At 38.1% G+C, this 15,963-nt stretch overlaps 1 protein-coding gene across 2 annotated transcripts in view; it reads left to right on the forward strand.

The window, feature by feature from the left end:
* Positions 1 to 15,963, forward strand: part of LOC308412552 (pituitary adenylate cyclase-activating polypeptide type I receptor-like) — a 51,243-nt gene that overhangs the window by 19,603 nt on the left and 15,677 nt on the right. For both annotated transcript variants that reach the window (XR_013974596.1, XM_080907005.1), the window contains exons 3-10: positions 874 to 981; positions 4,247 to 4,347; positions 4,743 to 4,840; positions 5,450 to 5,582; positions 7,111 to 7,264; positions 14,009 to 14,069; positions 14,197 to 14,266; positions 15,236 to 15,330. Coding sequence is in view for 1 of the 2 variants with exons in the window: in XM_080907005.1 (XP_080763131.1) it covers positions 874 to 981; positions 4,247 to 4,347; positions 4,743 to 4,840; positions 5,450 to 5,582; positions 7,111 to 7,264; positions 14,009 to 14,069; positions 14,197 to 14,266; positions 15,236 to 15,330 (820 nt within the window). In the remaining variant the exon portion in view is untranslated. The remainder of the gene's footprint in view (positions 1 to 873; positions 982 to 4,246; positions 4,348 to 4,742; positions 4,841 to 5,449; positions 5,583 to 7,110; positions 7,265 to 14,008; positions 14,070 to 14,196; positions 14,267 to 15,235; positions 15,331 to 15,963) is intronic.

The following is a 15,963-nucleotide window of genomic DNA, read 5'->3' on the forward strand; positions in this document are numbered from 1 at the left end:
TTAATAGTTGTGGAGGTATTTGTGATCAAATGCGGCAATGGGGACTAAACACACAAACATACACACACTCACACACACTATCAGAAAACACGAGAAGGTTTTCAGACTCAAAACAAAGTTTGCTTCCTGTTTCACAGTCTGAGCCCTGAAGACGAGAGAGAATGGAATAGTGATTCGTTGCTATTTTTCCAGATTGGTGTGACAGATTGGCAGAGCTAATCAGCTGAAGCTAATTAATTAAAAGTCCAGCATTGAAAATATACTCAAGTAACATTCAGAATAGTCGTGTTTTAATAGTTAAGTTATACAAATCTCAAGCCACATATCATTTAAGATTAGACTTAAAACTTTTCTTTTGTCATAAAACTTTATAAACTTGATAAAACTGCCCCTCCCTGAGGCTGGTTCTTCTGGTTTCTTCCTGTTAAAAGGGAGTTTTTCCTTCCCATTGACGCTTGTGCTTGTTCATAAGGGGCTGACTGATTGTTGGGATCTTCACCTTGCAAAATAAGCAAGGCTGCACCTATTTCCCATTTGTAAACATATGAGGGGTAGCTTAAGACTTTTGAACAGTACTGTACATTTTGTAAAAATTGCAATTGGGAAAGCCACTAAGTAAAGCTGTAAATGTTTGCATAAATTTAGTGAATTTAACCTGTTCTAATTACCTATGAAGTTTAAAATATAAGTACAAACTTTTAGGATGCGGTTTGTGGAAGTAGAGTTATTCTAACTAAAGCTTGACAAAAGAGATGTTCAGCTTTGCAGCTGGATTTTGCACTAAATCTTGAGCACCTGAATGTCTATACTGTCAGCATTGTGACAGTGTTATTAATAACTTTCTGCTGCTTCTCCCTCTGTCTCTGTTTGCAGGATGTAAAACAGAATGGGATGAGATCGGGTGCTGGCTGCGAGCTGAGGTTGGGCAGGTGGTCAATTTGTCCTGCTCTGAAGTCTTCCAGCATTTCTCCAGCAATCAAGGTTGGTTCCTGCACCAGCCTCAGTGAACACAGAAAAGCACAGATCCTCATAGCCAAATCATCTGATCACCAGCATTGTTAAAATAATATAATGTAAAAATCCGATTCTTGGATGCTGTGCTGTCGCACCAGTATTAGCTTTAGCTCTGCTGGATAATCAGCAGAGCTAAAGCAGGCTGGAGTCAATGCTGGAGAATCATAGCATGTATTCATGTATGTTTGTTGGCAAGAATACACACACACACACACACACACACACACACACACACACACACACACACACACACACACACACACACACACACACACACACACACACACATAATATGCTCTAGGATGTTTTTGGCAGAAGTGGATTGAAATCTTGTCTGCAGGGTTCATTCATCACAATTTGACATCCTTTTCGGCTGCTGTCTCCTCAAAGAAAGTCCTTGTGACACCATGAGAAATAAATTCTTTCTTAATAATGAGCTTTTGCATTTAGCAATTTTTATATTTACACATACGTGTGTAAATAATGCACATATATCCACATTAAGATTTTTATTAGCTTTTTCTTTGGTTAAAACAATTACATGTTTTGCGACTATTAAACTGGTCCTTATAGGACAACAAGTAAACGTTTAAAATGACGCACACAGACAGCAATATTGGTCTGTTGTATTGTTACAGGACCATTAGAGGAGGGAAAGCCACATTAATTAACGAGTAATGCTCTTTCCTCCTTTACCTTGATGGAAATAACGGCTCATTATGATCTGAATTGCTGATCACCCAAACAAACAAGAGGCTTTGCTTTCAGCTGCACAGTTTGCAGCATTTGGACTCCAGTCGGTTTCTGTTTGCTCAGAGGAAATAACGAACAAAGAAAAAAACCCTCCTGTCATTTATTTTTATGCATCTTTGTTCTGCTAAACAGCAATTCTGCTATTACCTATGCGCTATCTCTGGCAAAGATATTTAAATACACAGTCCCACAAATACCAGATGAATTTCTCCTGTCACCCGCTGTATCCAAATGAACTTTAACCAAAAGCAGACGTCAGTGGACATAAAAGAATAAAAAGTTTTTTGACTCAAAGCACGATGGACCGAAATAGTCTCAGAGAAGAAATACTGGTGCAAGTGTACCGGACTGATGACTTAAAGCTTGTAGGTTAAAACAAGGCGTGTAAAGCAATTGTTGATGAAAATCTGGATCTTGCTGGTAGTGGTGTTGGTCACCCGCCACATCTCGGACCCATACAGGAGGACTGCTTTCACATTAGTGTTGAAGATGTGCTGAGATAAGGCTTTGGAGTTCCAGATGGGTCGCAGGGTGTTGAATGCAAGCCTTGCTTTGTTGATTTGTCTTCATCTGCGCCACCATCACTGTTGACTATGCTTCCTAGGTAGATGAAGCAGTCAGTTTCCACCAAGTGTTTTCCCTGTAGCTGCTGTGGATGTTCTTGTCGGTTGTTCAGCCGCAACACCTCTGTTTTTCTGACGTTGATCTTCAGGCCAGTCTTTTCTGCCTCCTCAGCGAGCCGGGTAAGCTTTTCATCAACAAGTGCTTTCGACACATCCTCAACATCAGATGGCCTGAGAAGATCTCGAACACAGACCTGTGTAAGAGAACCAGCCAGAACCCGGTCGGTCAAGACATCAAGAAGAGAAAATGGGGCTGGATAGGCCACACACTTCGAAAACCAATCGACAACGTCACAAAGCAAGCACTGGACTGGAACCCACAAGGAAAAAGGAAAGTGGGGAGACCCAAACAGACGTGGAGAAGATCTGTCGAGAGCGAAGTGAAGGCCGCCGGAATGACGTGGACCCAGCTGAAGAGAACGGCCCAGAACAGAGTCCGTTGGCGTGGTGTTGTTGTGGCCCTATGCTTCACCAGGAGTCTACAGGAAAATTGCTTTGATTGATTTGTAAAGCAATTATGATTCAATATTTAATTACAAAGGAATTAATCAGCTCATGGTTTCACAAGCATTTTGCAAATTTCTAAATATTCGTATTTTTTCCCCCTTTACACAGCTGCCGGGAAGCATATCATTTACTTAAAGTACGTCTCTTCGATATGTTTTTGTGAAAAAACTGCTGCAGTGTGAAAATAGGCTGCCCTGAGATTATGGATGAGGTTCTGCATATTGTTTAACTGTCCAGCCAGCAACTTCTGTTCCATCTCACAGTGTTGCTTTTGGTGTCATTAGTCAAAAATCACTGTAAACTGCTGCTTTGTGCTGAACAACAGATATATTGTCAGAAGAAAGCACAGTGGAGACTTTAGACAATAAAGGACCAGATATTTCCAAAAGAGGTTGGAAGAGACCAAAGTGAGCTTCAATAGACTGAGTAGAGGATTTGCTTCAAATATAATGGAGAAAAAGAAATTAAAAGATGATAATGGTGTAGCAGTTATTAGCCCTGAAGTTAAAAAGGAAAATATACCTGCAGAGTTTCAGTAGGTTTCAGTAGGTTTCATACAACACCTTTTTCTTCACTTTTCAAAAATCCTAAAAGTTAAACTCGACCAAAGGAGCCAGAGTGTAATTTCAACAGCATTTCACAACAAAAAGGGATGCGAATAACACATTTTAATTCAGGTAGATTTAAAATAGCTCGTATTGTCAGTCAGTTGTGTTGTAAAATGTATGAAAAGACTAAAAACCAAGACAGAAAAGGACACTTGGTGTAACAAAAAGGTTCACTGAGCTTCTAAACCCAGGCTGTCAAACAAACAGCCTGTAGGTCAGAACTAGCCCATCAGACTGTCCCACTGGAGGGATTTGAAAAGTGCCAAAATTATAGAGAAAGAGGGCATTTAGCAGTTTCACCCAAGCATCGTGTTGAAAGCTCATGGTCAGGAGACTGACTGAACATTGTTGAGATCTCAGGGTGTTCATCACCATGTTTTGCAAATGCATGGTGCATTACATGTGAACATTTTCAGCAGGTAGTTATATGTCTTTATAAGAAAGAAACAATTTGAAGGTGTTATTTACAGGTTCCCATGCAGTGGTTATGCGACCCATAAACTGAACTGAAATTGCCGCTTTCATTCTTGAGACAGAAAAAGTGGCTCCAAGTGGTTTGCACATTCCCCTTGCAAACAAAAAGACCTCCGGTTTATTCCTGGAAGGAAACACCAATCCTTTTGGGGTTGTGTCAGGAAGGGCACAAAAAATAATAAAAGAACAACATTCATATATTTGTGCGATTGAAACACTTGAAATTAACTGTCTCCTTGCGTTCTCTCTTTGGATTCCCCACATTAGGGTATGTTTACAGGAACTGTACTGCTGACGGTTGGTCGGAAATGTATCCACCCTATGAGGAGGCCTGCGCGTTCAGCGATGACAGCGAGCCTGAGTCCGAGGTATACGGACATGTGGTTGTAATCATGCCAGTCAATGAAGGATGAACATATTGTTTCTGCTTCCTCTATCGCTGTTTCCTTTTTATGTCAGACCTATTTGTAGTTAGCTGTGAGGACCTTTGTTCCAGGAATAAATGTAAACAACTCAAGGGAAATTACAGGTCCTGAAATTGTTTATATATTTAAATAACCACACAGTTAAAAATACATCTTTTTCAGTGTTTCAGCATAATTACTGCTTTTTCTATCTAAAGCTTAAACAAATTATTATTCATTCATGAATCTTATAAAGAAAGAACCCTTGAAGTTGCAGCAATCTGAGTCAGACTCACAGCTTCAGACTTTTATTTTGATATTTTTCTAAACTAACGGTTTCTCTGTTTTCCTGTCTCCAGACGAGTTACCTTTATACCTTCAGACAGGTTTACACCGTAGGCTACGCCACGTCACTCATCTCCCTCATTACAGCCATCGTGGTGTTCGCAGCCTTCAGGTTAGACCAGAGCGGCACACACCACGATCTGCACCCACAAAAGGCCAATAAAAGGGGAAATTTCTATGATGCAGACACATTCAGGATTTGTGTGGTTAGGACAGCATCTTATAATTTTAGGAAAATAAGATAAGAGATAAGATAAGATAGAACTTTATTAATCCCTCGGGTGGGTTCCTCTGGGAAATTCGACTTCCAAAAAAAGCACAGCAACGACCAAAGTTACAGTTACAGAACTGTTATATATATATATATACACACACACACACACACACACACACACACACACACACACACACACACACACACACACACACACACACACATATATAAATACAGAGACAAATATAAATAAAATATACAAAGGGGATAAATAGAATAAATAGGAATAAAAAATAAAAATACAAGTGAATTGCACATTTCAAGTATTGAGTCTATGCATATATAAATATGCATATATTCAGATGATAAAGCCTCAAAGAGCCTTTGTAGTACAGAGGATTATGAATCATCTTACACATGCAAATTCATGAAGTTGTTTACCTTCTTCTTCCGCCTTATGAAATATTAATTTACATGCAGTGTATGCTTTACGCTATTGTTACGCAGGAAGTTCCGCTGCACCAGAAACTACATCCACATCAACCTGTTCGCCTCCTTCATCCTGAGAGCCAGTGCCGTCTTCATTAAAGACACCGTGCTGTTTGCTGATGAGACCCTGGACCACTGCTCCATGTCCACGGTGAGGGCTCTAATTGATGTTTGCATCAAAATAGATTCCCACATGCTGTGTGATTGAGTTAACAGTGGAAACAGAGAACGAGGAGGGGAAGACACGTGGCAAAACGATGAGAGGGAAATACTCTCATTAGACTGATGAAATCTTTTAGCAACAATTTAAGATTTTTTTTTTATATTGGAAAAATGAGAAAATATAGGTTTAAATCTACAGTAGATAGATAGATAGATAGATAGATAGATAGATAGATAGATAGATGAAAGTATAACCGTAGGAATGATTTCCTGAAGTGGTCTTTATGTTAGTGGGGTCTGAGGGAGAACGAACTCTGTTGGCTCTGTAGTGTGAAATGGAGTGGGTGTGTCCATGATGGACAATAGTTTGTCAATGCCCTCCTGTCCCTCTGTGACTCAAACGCCTCCAGATTCTGGCCACTGATGAATTTGTTGTTCCTGCTGGCATCTCTGGCACAGATGCCACCCCTCCAAGCAGACAGCAGCACTTGCTGCTAAAAATTGGTCTTGCCGTTTTGCCTCAAACACTGGAGGAACTGAGGTTCCTCAAAAAATAGAATCCAATCTGTCATTCATGTGAACACCCTATTACCTGTAGCCGTCCACTGCTTCAGTCACCCATCATGCTAATTGGCTTAGTCACCGGAAATCAACCACTATCTCTTTTGAGTGGCTGAATTTCAGAAGGAGGTGGTTTTCCGCCAAAGTACTACACATAGCTCTTCATCACCTCCCACTCCAGCCCTGTCCCTAATACACCCAACCACTGCAGTGTCATTAGACGACTTCTGCAGGTGGCACGATTCATTCATGTGCTGGAAGTCAGAAGGTTATAGAGTGAACAGGAATACAGACACTTCCGTCCTGTATATATTTTGTATCAGGATCTCCTTATATAGAATGTACTGAATATGCTTTTTTTGCACATGTGTGTGTTGGATTTGGAGAAAAGGTTTGTTTCTTTTTTCATGAATTGATTTTAAAAAACAGCCTTTGTGTTTGTTCCTTATTACATGTTTTGGTCTTGGTGTCCATGCTTTTTATTGCTTTTTTGTCATCTTTGGTTTTTATTCTCTTGTGTATCTTTGTGGGGTTTTTTTTGTTTATCTTTGTTCACTTATTGTTTGGTGCTGGTTTTACACTTTTGTGTGTTTTTGTGGTTATGTACTGCACATCTTCCTGTTGGTTTATATCTCTAGATTTTGCTAATTTTGTGTTCCTTTTTTTTATTGTTTTATAAATTTTAATTTCTTTTGCAAGTCTTCTCAAATTGTGATTTTGTGACTATTTAGGTAGTTTATTTTTGTCTTTTTTTTAATTGGTTTGAGTTCCTTGGTGCTTATTTTGTATTTCTTTGTACTTGATTGACTTCAGTTGAAGTTATAGCAAAAGTAGAAGAAGAATCAAATATTTTTTTGTCACTACCTTCCCTTTTATTACACAAAAAGATGTATTATTATGTTAAATGATGACACATCCAGTTTTTCTAACTTTGTTTTGTTGTTTCCTCTCTATAGAAAGCGTGCAAGTCAGCCGTGGCTTTCTTCCAGTTCAGCATCCTGGCCAATTACTTCTGGCTGCTGGTGGAGGGCATGTATCTGCAGACACTGCTGGCTCTGACCTTCGTCTCACAGAGGAAATACTTCTGGTGGTATATCCTGATTGGATGGGGTGAGTAAGAGTGACTGAATTGTCTTTACAAAAACAATCACACACTGTAGCTCCAACACAAACACTAAAAAACACAGAATAAAATGTGACCCACAGACAGATTAATATTCAAAAGGGTTATCTAAAATCATTTGTTAATCATGATCAGCTCTAGCAATAAAGCAAATATTGGTGAAATAGAGACAGGGCCATAGAACACAGAGGCTCAGTTGAAAGGGGAGGTGCTATAAATATGGTAGAAAAACTTCTTTTTTGTTACAAATAAGCTCAGTTGTGGATGCAAAGACAAACAATTTGCTTTTCTGAAAATATGCTTAGAAAGTCAAAATTTTTTTGCCTTGTTTTGCGGTTTTGACTACTGAACAGGGTGTTTATTATCCTAAACAGTCAATTAACACCTTTTGTCCTTTGTCTGTATATGTTTATAAGTCCCATGACTTGATGTTTTTGCTCACATTGGAATATTGTCAATTTGCACCGACATGTCAAATGGGCAAATTAAAATACAGGCTTCCTTTGTTTCTGTGTACAAAAGCACAGCCTCTATAATTGTGTTACACAAATTAATACAGATTATTTTTTAATTACACAAAAGTGTAATTCTCCTAGAATTAAATGGGATTTCATTGTGTTTTAAGGGGTACAAACTAAAGTTTTTACAGGAAAGAAATTTTTTTTAGTAGTGTGTGACTTTGGGTAATTTAAAAGAAATCCAAATAAAATTTTCCACAGCTTGCACTGTGCAAATGAATGAAGAAAAAGTAAAAAATAAAAATTGACTGTTATTTAAGCAAAAATGTGTTAAGCTCCACTGAAAGTTTAATAAATACATGATTTTTTTTTTATTCTAAAACATCAGAGTAATGTAGGTAAAGGAATAATTTTCAAGAACAAACAAATGTTTCCATCGTGGCTTTTGCTGATTTAAAGTCAAGGCGTCTTGTTGCTTTTCTGTCTCTCGTAAATGATGCTGCTGGAGAATAAGTGCCATCAGTTGCACATTGTGATGTGCTCAATTTAATATATTCAGCTGCAGAATAGGAGATAACAGGGGAACAGTATGAAAACCCCTTTCAGTGCCTTAAATGGATTAACCCTTTAAAGCCAAAACTATTCCCAGAAAATTATAAATTTTGAAGTGAGAGAGTTTATTGGACCTTTTGACAAAAACATAATATTAATTTGACATTTATTTTACAATTTATTTAGAATTGTCAGGGGAAAATTTTAAACTAATGATAGAAGCCTCAAACGCTTACAAAAACTCATGTATCTAATATAAAGCACTAGGTGTTAAGGGGTTAAAGTCAGTATTATCACACATTATCTTCATATCTGGGTTGGAAATCTATTTTTACACAAGAACTGAGCCTCCAAAATCCTGGTAGCAGTTTATTTAGGCAGCAGCACAGCCCTAAAGATGAGTGTAGCGCTTGTTTTCCTCGGCCCCCCTTTTATTTTCTCTCCCATCTTTTTTTTTTCTTCTTAGCTTTCTATGGATGTTTTGAGAGGTTTCCATGTTTTCTCATCCCTTGTTCCTAAGCCAAGTGTTTTCCATTGTCTTACCATTCCCATCCCACTGTCTTTTTGTTTTGTTTGTTTCATGCTGCTGTATATTTTCCTATTCAAGCCTGTAATCTCATACTCCACCGCTCCTGTCAGTCTCATATGGTTCCTGTTACCAAAATATAGCAGCTTAGTCCAGCCACACAGAGCTAAGCAGAAACTTTTGTTAAGTGCAGCAGTGAAGGTGAGAAACAGCAACACACTTACCTGAAACTTTTAGGCAATGTCCAGCTGGCAAAACAAAACCTTTCATGCCACGTGGGCTTTTTAAATCCTCCGCTGAATGCCAGTGCAATGCTGCATTCACACACGGTGGCAGGGATATTTCTGATAAGGCGATGAATGGAATTTATGGTAAGATATAAATGGATCTGACCCTGAGGGCTACAAGCACGCCGCTACAGTTTAATAAAAGAAGAGGTAGGTCATCAGCATTCAGGCAGACATTATTATGATTTCACGTCAGGTCTTGTGAGCTGTCTCAGTTGTAGGTTGTTGTTAAAGGTGCTCCACATGCAAACAGTGAGTCACGCTGAGCAGGATGCTGTAGCTGGCAACTGCTGCTCAGCTGCTTTGACAGGAAGTTAAGAGAGGAAAGTGAAATCCTCCACCGCTGTCAATCCCTGCCGGAGATCAGTTGATTCAGTTGAAAAACTGTTTAAAAACAGACTGGAAAAATTTATAGATAAACATAAACTACTCACTGAGAGTCAGTACGGATTCAGATCAAGCAGATCAACATCATCGGCACTATTAGATTCAATAGAATACATCACAAATTCCATAGACAAAAAGCAATATGTGGCTGGGTTATTCATAGACTTGACAAAGGCATTTGACACTATAGATCATGATATATTAATAAGAAAACTGGAACGTTATGGTGTCAGAGGGGTAGTTTTAGATTGGGTCCGGAGTTATTTAAGTGACAGAAAGCAGTTTGTGAAAATAAATGGTGGTTGCTCCTTATGTATGGACATTGCTTGTGGTGTACCCCAAGGGTCAGTTTTGGGTCCAAAATTCTTCAACTTGTACATTAACGACATCTTTAAAGTGTCCAAAGTATTAAAAATGGTTCTCTTTGCTGACGATACAAACATTTTTTGCTCTGGTGATGATCTGCAGAATTTATTGGAGGATATGACTAATGAAATAAGTAAAGTGAAGTTCTGGCTTGATAAAAACAAATTATCATTAAATTTGAATAAATCTAAACTTATGTTATTTGGAAATAGTAGTTTAAATACAAATGCAAAGATTCAAATAAATGGTGTTGATATTGAAAGAGTCAGTGAAAATAAATTTCTGGGGGTAATAATAGATGAAAAACTTAACTGGAGAGCTCACGTAAGATATATTCATTCCAAAGTATCACGAAGCATTGCAGTACTAAACAAGGCAAAACAGGTATTCGACAGAACATCACTTCATATTCTCTACTGTTCACTGGTTTCACCATACTTAAGCTATTGTGCAGAGGTCTGGGGCAATAACTATAAAACCACATTACATTCACTTTTTACTCTTCAAAAGAAAGCAATTCGAATCATCCACAATGCAGGTTATAGGGAACATACAAACTCACTATTTTTGCAGTCTGAAATATTGAAAATTGACGATATAGTGAAATTCCAAACAGCACAAATTCTATTCAAAGCAAAAAATAAAGAACTGCCAGGTAATATTCAGAGTATGTTTTTTTTGAAAGAAGGAAGTTATAATTTAAGGGGTTTTTGTAACTTCAAAACAATGAAGGTACGTACTACAAGAAAAGGCTTTTGTGTTTCTGTTCAAGGAGTGAAACTATGGAACAAACTGAATATGGAATTAAAGCAATGTCCAAACATAAAACTGTTCAAAAAGAGTTATAAAAATATGATCTTCTCAATCTATAAAGAAAAGGAAAATATTTAAATTAAGTGAATGTCTCTATTTAAAAACAAACAAACAAAAAATTCATGATGTGATATTATAGTATATAGTATATCAGAAATCTGTTCACTATTTTTATTACAAATTATATCAGTAAGGAAGCTGACTAAATATTCACTGATAATTTATGGGACAGGGGTGGGATTAAATAAGTGTATACTTCTTCCCACTCCCTTTCAACATGTAAATTAATCAGAATGTTTTTTTGTATGTAATTTGTATAGTATATTTTTTTTCTCTCATTTCTTTTCTAAATGTACTTGTATATTGTTCACATGTTGAAATAAATTACCAATCAATCAATTCTACACCTTGTCTGGGAACTTGCACTTGAACCGTGATAATTTTTCCAGCTCCAATTCACAGCAGCACTGCTTTATAAGCCTGAACTGCTAATTTTAAAAATGGAATAGCACTGAATTCATGGGCATGAGACAATATTAAAAGTTATTATTAATAAAATAGCATAAGTTACACCAGGTAGTTTATCTCTGATTAACAACCTCCTTAACCTTTTGGAGAAGATCTCTTAATTGTGAGATTAGTCATAATTACAATTGTGAATGCTTCTTGGGGCTGTGCTTCAAAGCAGGTACAACATACTCAGGATATCTTTCCCCTCTCTCTTCTCTGACATCAGCAATCAGCCTAATCAGTCACACAAAGGTGGTTATAATTTCAATAAGTTAGTCCACAGCTTCCCAATCTAGCTGCAAGGGTGGTTCCCTGGAAGAGGCGGAAATGGAGGCATCTGACCAGTCAGTAATCTGAAAGGTTTACAGAGAGCAGAGTGACTGATTCTTAACAAGGAAAATCAAACTATGATATTAGAAAAAACTGTTTAGGCACATAATACACAGTCTGAAAGCAATGGAGTGCAACCAGTTCAGCTCCTGAGCCGTGTGAGTGGAGGAGCACTGTACAGTAGTGCAGTATCAAACATGCTGTGTGCACTTTAAGCTCTCTTGAGCCAGCTGGCAAAAATGTAGACTGTGTAAGCCTTATTAATATCACCCGTTTATCATTAAGGAATACATTTATTAAATGTATATGGATGTGTGTACCGCAGTGATGAATTTGTTGAGAAGTTTTGTTTACAAGGATTTATTTCCAACGGTAACCAGCGACGCAAGACTGAAGTGCAAACATGCACACATACAGCACCACGTCACATCACAGTGTTTTTGTTTTGTCCTTCTGAACTGTATGATTCAACTTGAATCACCTCATCGCTCACTCTACACTCAAAAAAGGTTACATGAAAGCGTTGCTGTCCCCTCCTCTGTCAGAGAGAAATGGGGTGAGACATCAGGCCCAAGGTCTCCTGCTTTTTTTACTGCCTTTTCTGAAGCTTAGTTTTTGTTTTTTTTCCTCCACGTTGAGAAAAAACATGGACAAATAGCTAATCGTGCATCTTTCACCACTGATTCAGGTTTAAGATGAGGCAGTATCAGAGTCCAGTGCTGATACTGGACTCTGTTGTGAATCCTGCCTGTGTTCAGAGGGTTACATAGGGAAAAGTACCCATAACAATGAGAATACATGGCTTTAAGGCCAGCTCAAGACAGAGCTTGTTTCAGTCAGAAGTATTACACAAGTTCGTCTGTGTTTGGAAAAATGACTCTGTCCTCTTTATAGATCAGATTGACTTGAAGAAAAATGTGGTGAGAACTGTGCAGACTTCTTCTGAAACATTCATGGTGTGATTTGAAGCAGTGTGTGAAGGAGGAAGCAAAATTTGTTCCGTGTTGTGGCATAGAAGCAGAGCCTGTGTCATGCTTAGTTTATGCTACCCCGATTGTTTCGATTTATGGAGGGATTTGTCCACGGAGAGGGGTTTTCAAACTATGTAAATATGCTCCCAACAGTCGTCCAAAATCCATGCTGCATGGTGCTTGACATGGATGAGTGTGTTCGTTGCTGATCGGTTTATGAGTAGGCGGGGACAGGGAAGGTAGCAAAAAGGTAGAAGTTCAAAAAAATTCCACAAATTTCCCCAAATCATCTTCGTGTGCTAGAAGTTTACTATTCTCTGCACCTGATGGACCCACAGCAACCTAATCTGATCACAGGCTGCCCACACTGCCATTGGTGAACCATAATTTCCCCATAAAGATGAGCGGAGCTCATCAGAGAACCCAGTGGCTAGCCTATTAGCTCAATCATTTAGCTTGTGTGCACCAAACATTAGTTACGAATGTAAATGATTCCAAAGATCTCAAGAGCTAAATCGTTGTCAGATGATCATCAGTGGTTCCAAGATTGCATTTTGTCAAATGAAATCCCAGTTTTGTTGTAAGAAACCCTGACGACTTGTCACAGCAAGTGTTAAACTCCCCCCAGAAAAAAGAAAGTAATGAGCACTATTGCTCATATTTTGACTCGTAAGGTAGTTCAAATAATTCTGACACTGATCTGTATCCATACCTGAACGTGCCAGTTGATTTAGCAAACACAAAGACTTTAGATCATTTTACTATCATGTTCTGGGAATGTTTACACAGTCTTCTGCATAGTCGATTAATCTATAGGCAGTGATTTCACCTGTCTAATGTTGAACATGACCCACAAGTTACCATGGCGATATAACCTGGTAAGAAAAAGAAAAAACAGAACCGCTATTACTGAAAACCCAGGATTTCCTTATTCGCCTTATTTTCACCCAAGAATTAATGCACAGCAGTTTCAGCTGTTGATAAAAGGATGATTACTTAATAAATTCGGCTGTTCCCCCAAATTATCATATTTTATACCTGGACAACAGATGTTGGGTTGGTGATAGATTGCTTGTGATATTCCCTATACAAAGTTACAACAATAACAGCCATAATAATGCTTAAAAAAATATGAAACTACACAGATGAATATGTTAAGATATGTAAATATTTTTGTCCTGAATGTTTTTACACAAAGCACCTGAGGTGTGTTTACGTGTGTGCACACGAGTGGTGCTCAGACTGTAACCACGGTGGCTCTGATGCGTCTTATCAGCTTCTTTCTGGCTTTACTATCCTGCTCTCTCGTGTCTCCTGCTTTTATTCTCTGTGTACTCCTTTTTTTTTGGGCATGAAACAGATGCAAGTAGCATGGAAATTTTTTTACACAGAGTCAACTTAATATTTTCTATGCTTGTCAACAAAGAAATATGCAGCAAACAGATGCGTTTGGTCTGGAGCAATGTTCGGATTGATTTTACTTGACAGGTAAACAGAGCATGCATAATTAATTCCTGCCCTTACGTTTCAGGGCTCCCATCTACAGTTCTCATACTGTGGGTTTTGACCAGATTCTTCTATGATGACAGAGGGTATGTTTTTACTGTTGTTACTTTCATATTTCTGCATTTTATTTAAAGCAGCTTGCCAGTCCATGTGAACTATTATATCTATTTTTGTAGGTTTAGTATTGCACTGACATTACATTTGGCTTTACAGTTGCTGGGATGATACAGACAATGTTGGCATCTGGTGGATTATTAAGGGACCAATAACAGCCTCACTGCTGGTGAGTATAGGAGTTAAACACCAAGTACCTGATAAACTTGCCTGTCTGGTTTTTTGTTTTGTGGTGGCAGATTTACAATTAAAGTTTTACAATGAAATTTTACACTAAAGTGGGATTCTTCAGGCAGAGGAAGTGCAAGTTTGTGGCCCTTGGGGCAGTGATCATGAAATATTAAATAATATACCAGCGATGTTTTAAAATTTTAGGAGCTTGTTAAGAAACATGTATTGGTGGTTTTGTCTTTTAAATCCTTTGATGTCAGATTTTCTTTTGTCAAAGCTAAAGGTTAATAAATATTTGCCAACATACTGAGAGACAGAAGTTTTCTTGCAAATCACATTTGTTCCTGGCACAAGTTTAACTAGTTAATTAAGATAACTTTACTTCAGTGAGTTGGTAGAAATGAACATCTCTGGCAGCCATGGTAATATTTCAGTTAACCGAGGTTGTTTACTCACCTGTACTTTTTCTGGACTCGGTCCACTTCCAGACAAACTCCAGAGTGGTTAGTTTATAGTGAGGATCTGATCCAACTTCGAGCCGACCCAATTTCCTGGTGTACGCTGCAAGATTGAGCTAAAAGCCTCCCTGAATTCTTTACGTTTTGCATTATGAGATGCAACAGAGTTCTGTATACATTCAGAGTACATTTTTTTCCTGAAATATTACTGTGATAAATATGATAAACACATTGATTTTCCACGTAATCAACTAGTCCAGAACATAGTATCTTTTTCCTGTATTTACTTTTCTTGCCTCAGACACATTTGGCCCATCAGCGGAGTGAATGTTCTCGTTTGCAGTGACACATTGTGGTTCACTTTGTCTCGAGTTCAATAGTAATCACCTTTATCCTGTGATGATACAGGATTTTTAAATTTTTCATTCCCCTGTGATAACACTGAATGTCTTTTAACTAGTGTGTATCTGATTTTGCCATTTAGGCCACTGTGCATGTTTCTCTTCCAGATCAACATAGTCATCTTTGTCAACGTCATCCGGATTCTGGTTGAAAAGCTTAAATCTTCTGCCATGACAGGGAACAATGACACTGGACACTTTATGTGAGTCACGAGGAGAGATTATTACCGTGGGACAATGTGGGGCACAGTGTACAATGTTGTGCTAGTGCAAAATTTTGTTATAGCTGGTTTTTAAAAATATCATGCAACAGATCCAGATTTAGCTGAACTGTTTACATGTGGCTGTCTGCACTTGTGTATTCCCTCTTTTGGTCAAAATTAATAGAAGAACAGTCCGTCGTTCTTGTGATACAAAAAACAGAGAAAAAACTGCATCAACAAGTTTCTCGACTACTGCCTGTTAACTGAAGGACAGCAATATTCTGAAAAGTCAGTATGCATTTGCGTCCTGCAGGCCACCCTCCTAATCTCAATAAGGTGCATAAAATTCACAAGACAAAACATTAAACAAAATAGTTCAAATCACATTAATACAAATGAAAACTTTTCCAGAGAAAAAGATACACTCAAAAACACCTGTTCTGTTTGTTCATCATGGCAACAACAGCTTACAAGCCCACACAGGACATGCACCCTAGCACCCTGAAAGCACCTGGTTGAAAAGCAGGAAATTTTCATCTGACTCTGAAAAAATGACTGGTGCTAGTTTACTGCAACAGTCTAATGAACTTTGTGATTGGGTTTGCTGCACAGTGTAGTAAATGCTAGTTATTT

The sequence above is a fragment of the Rhamphochromis sp. 'chilingali' genome (assembly GCF_963969265.1).
Source record: "Rhamphochromis sp. 'chilingali' genome assembly, chromosome: 16".
NCBI lineage: Eukaryota > Metazoa > Chordata > Actinopteri > Cichliformes > Cichlidae > Rhamphochromis > Rhamphochromis sp. 'chilingali'.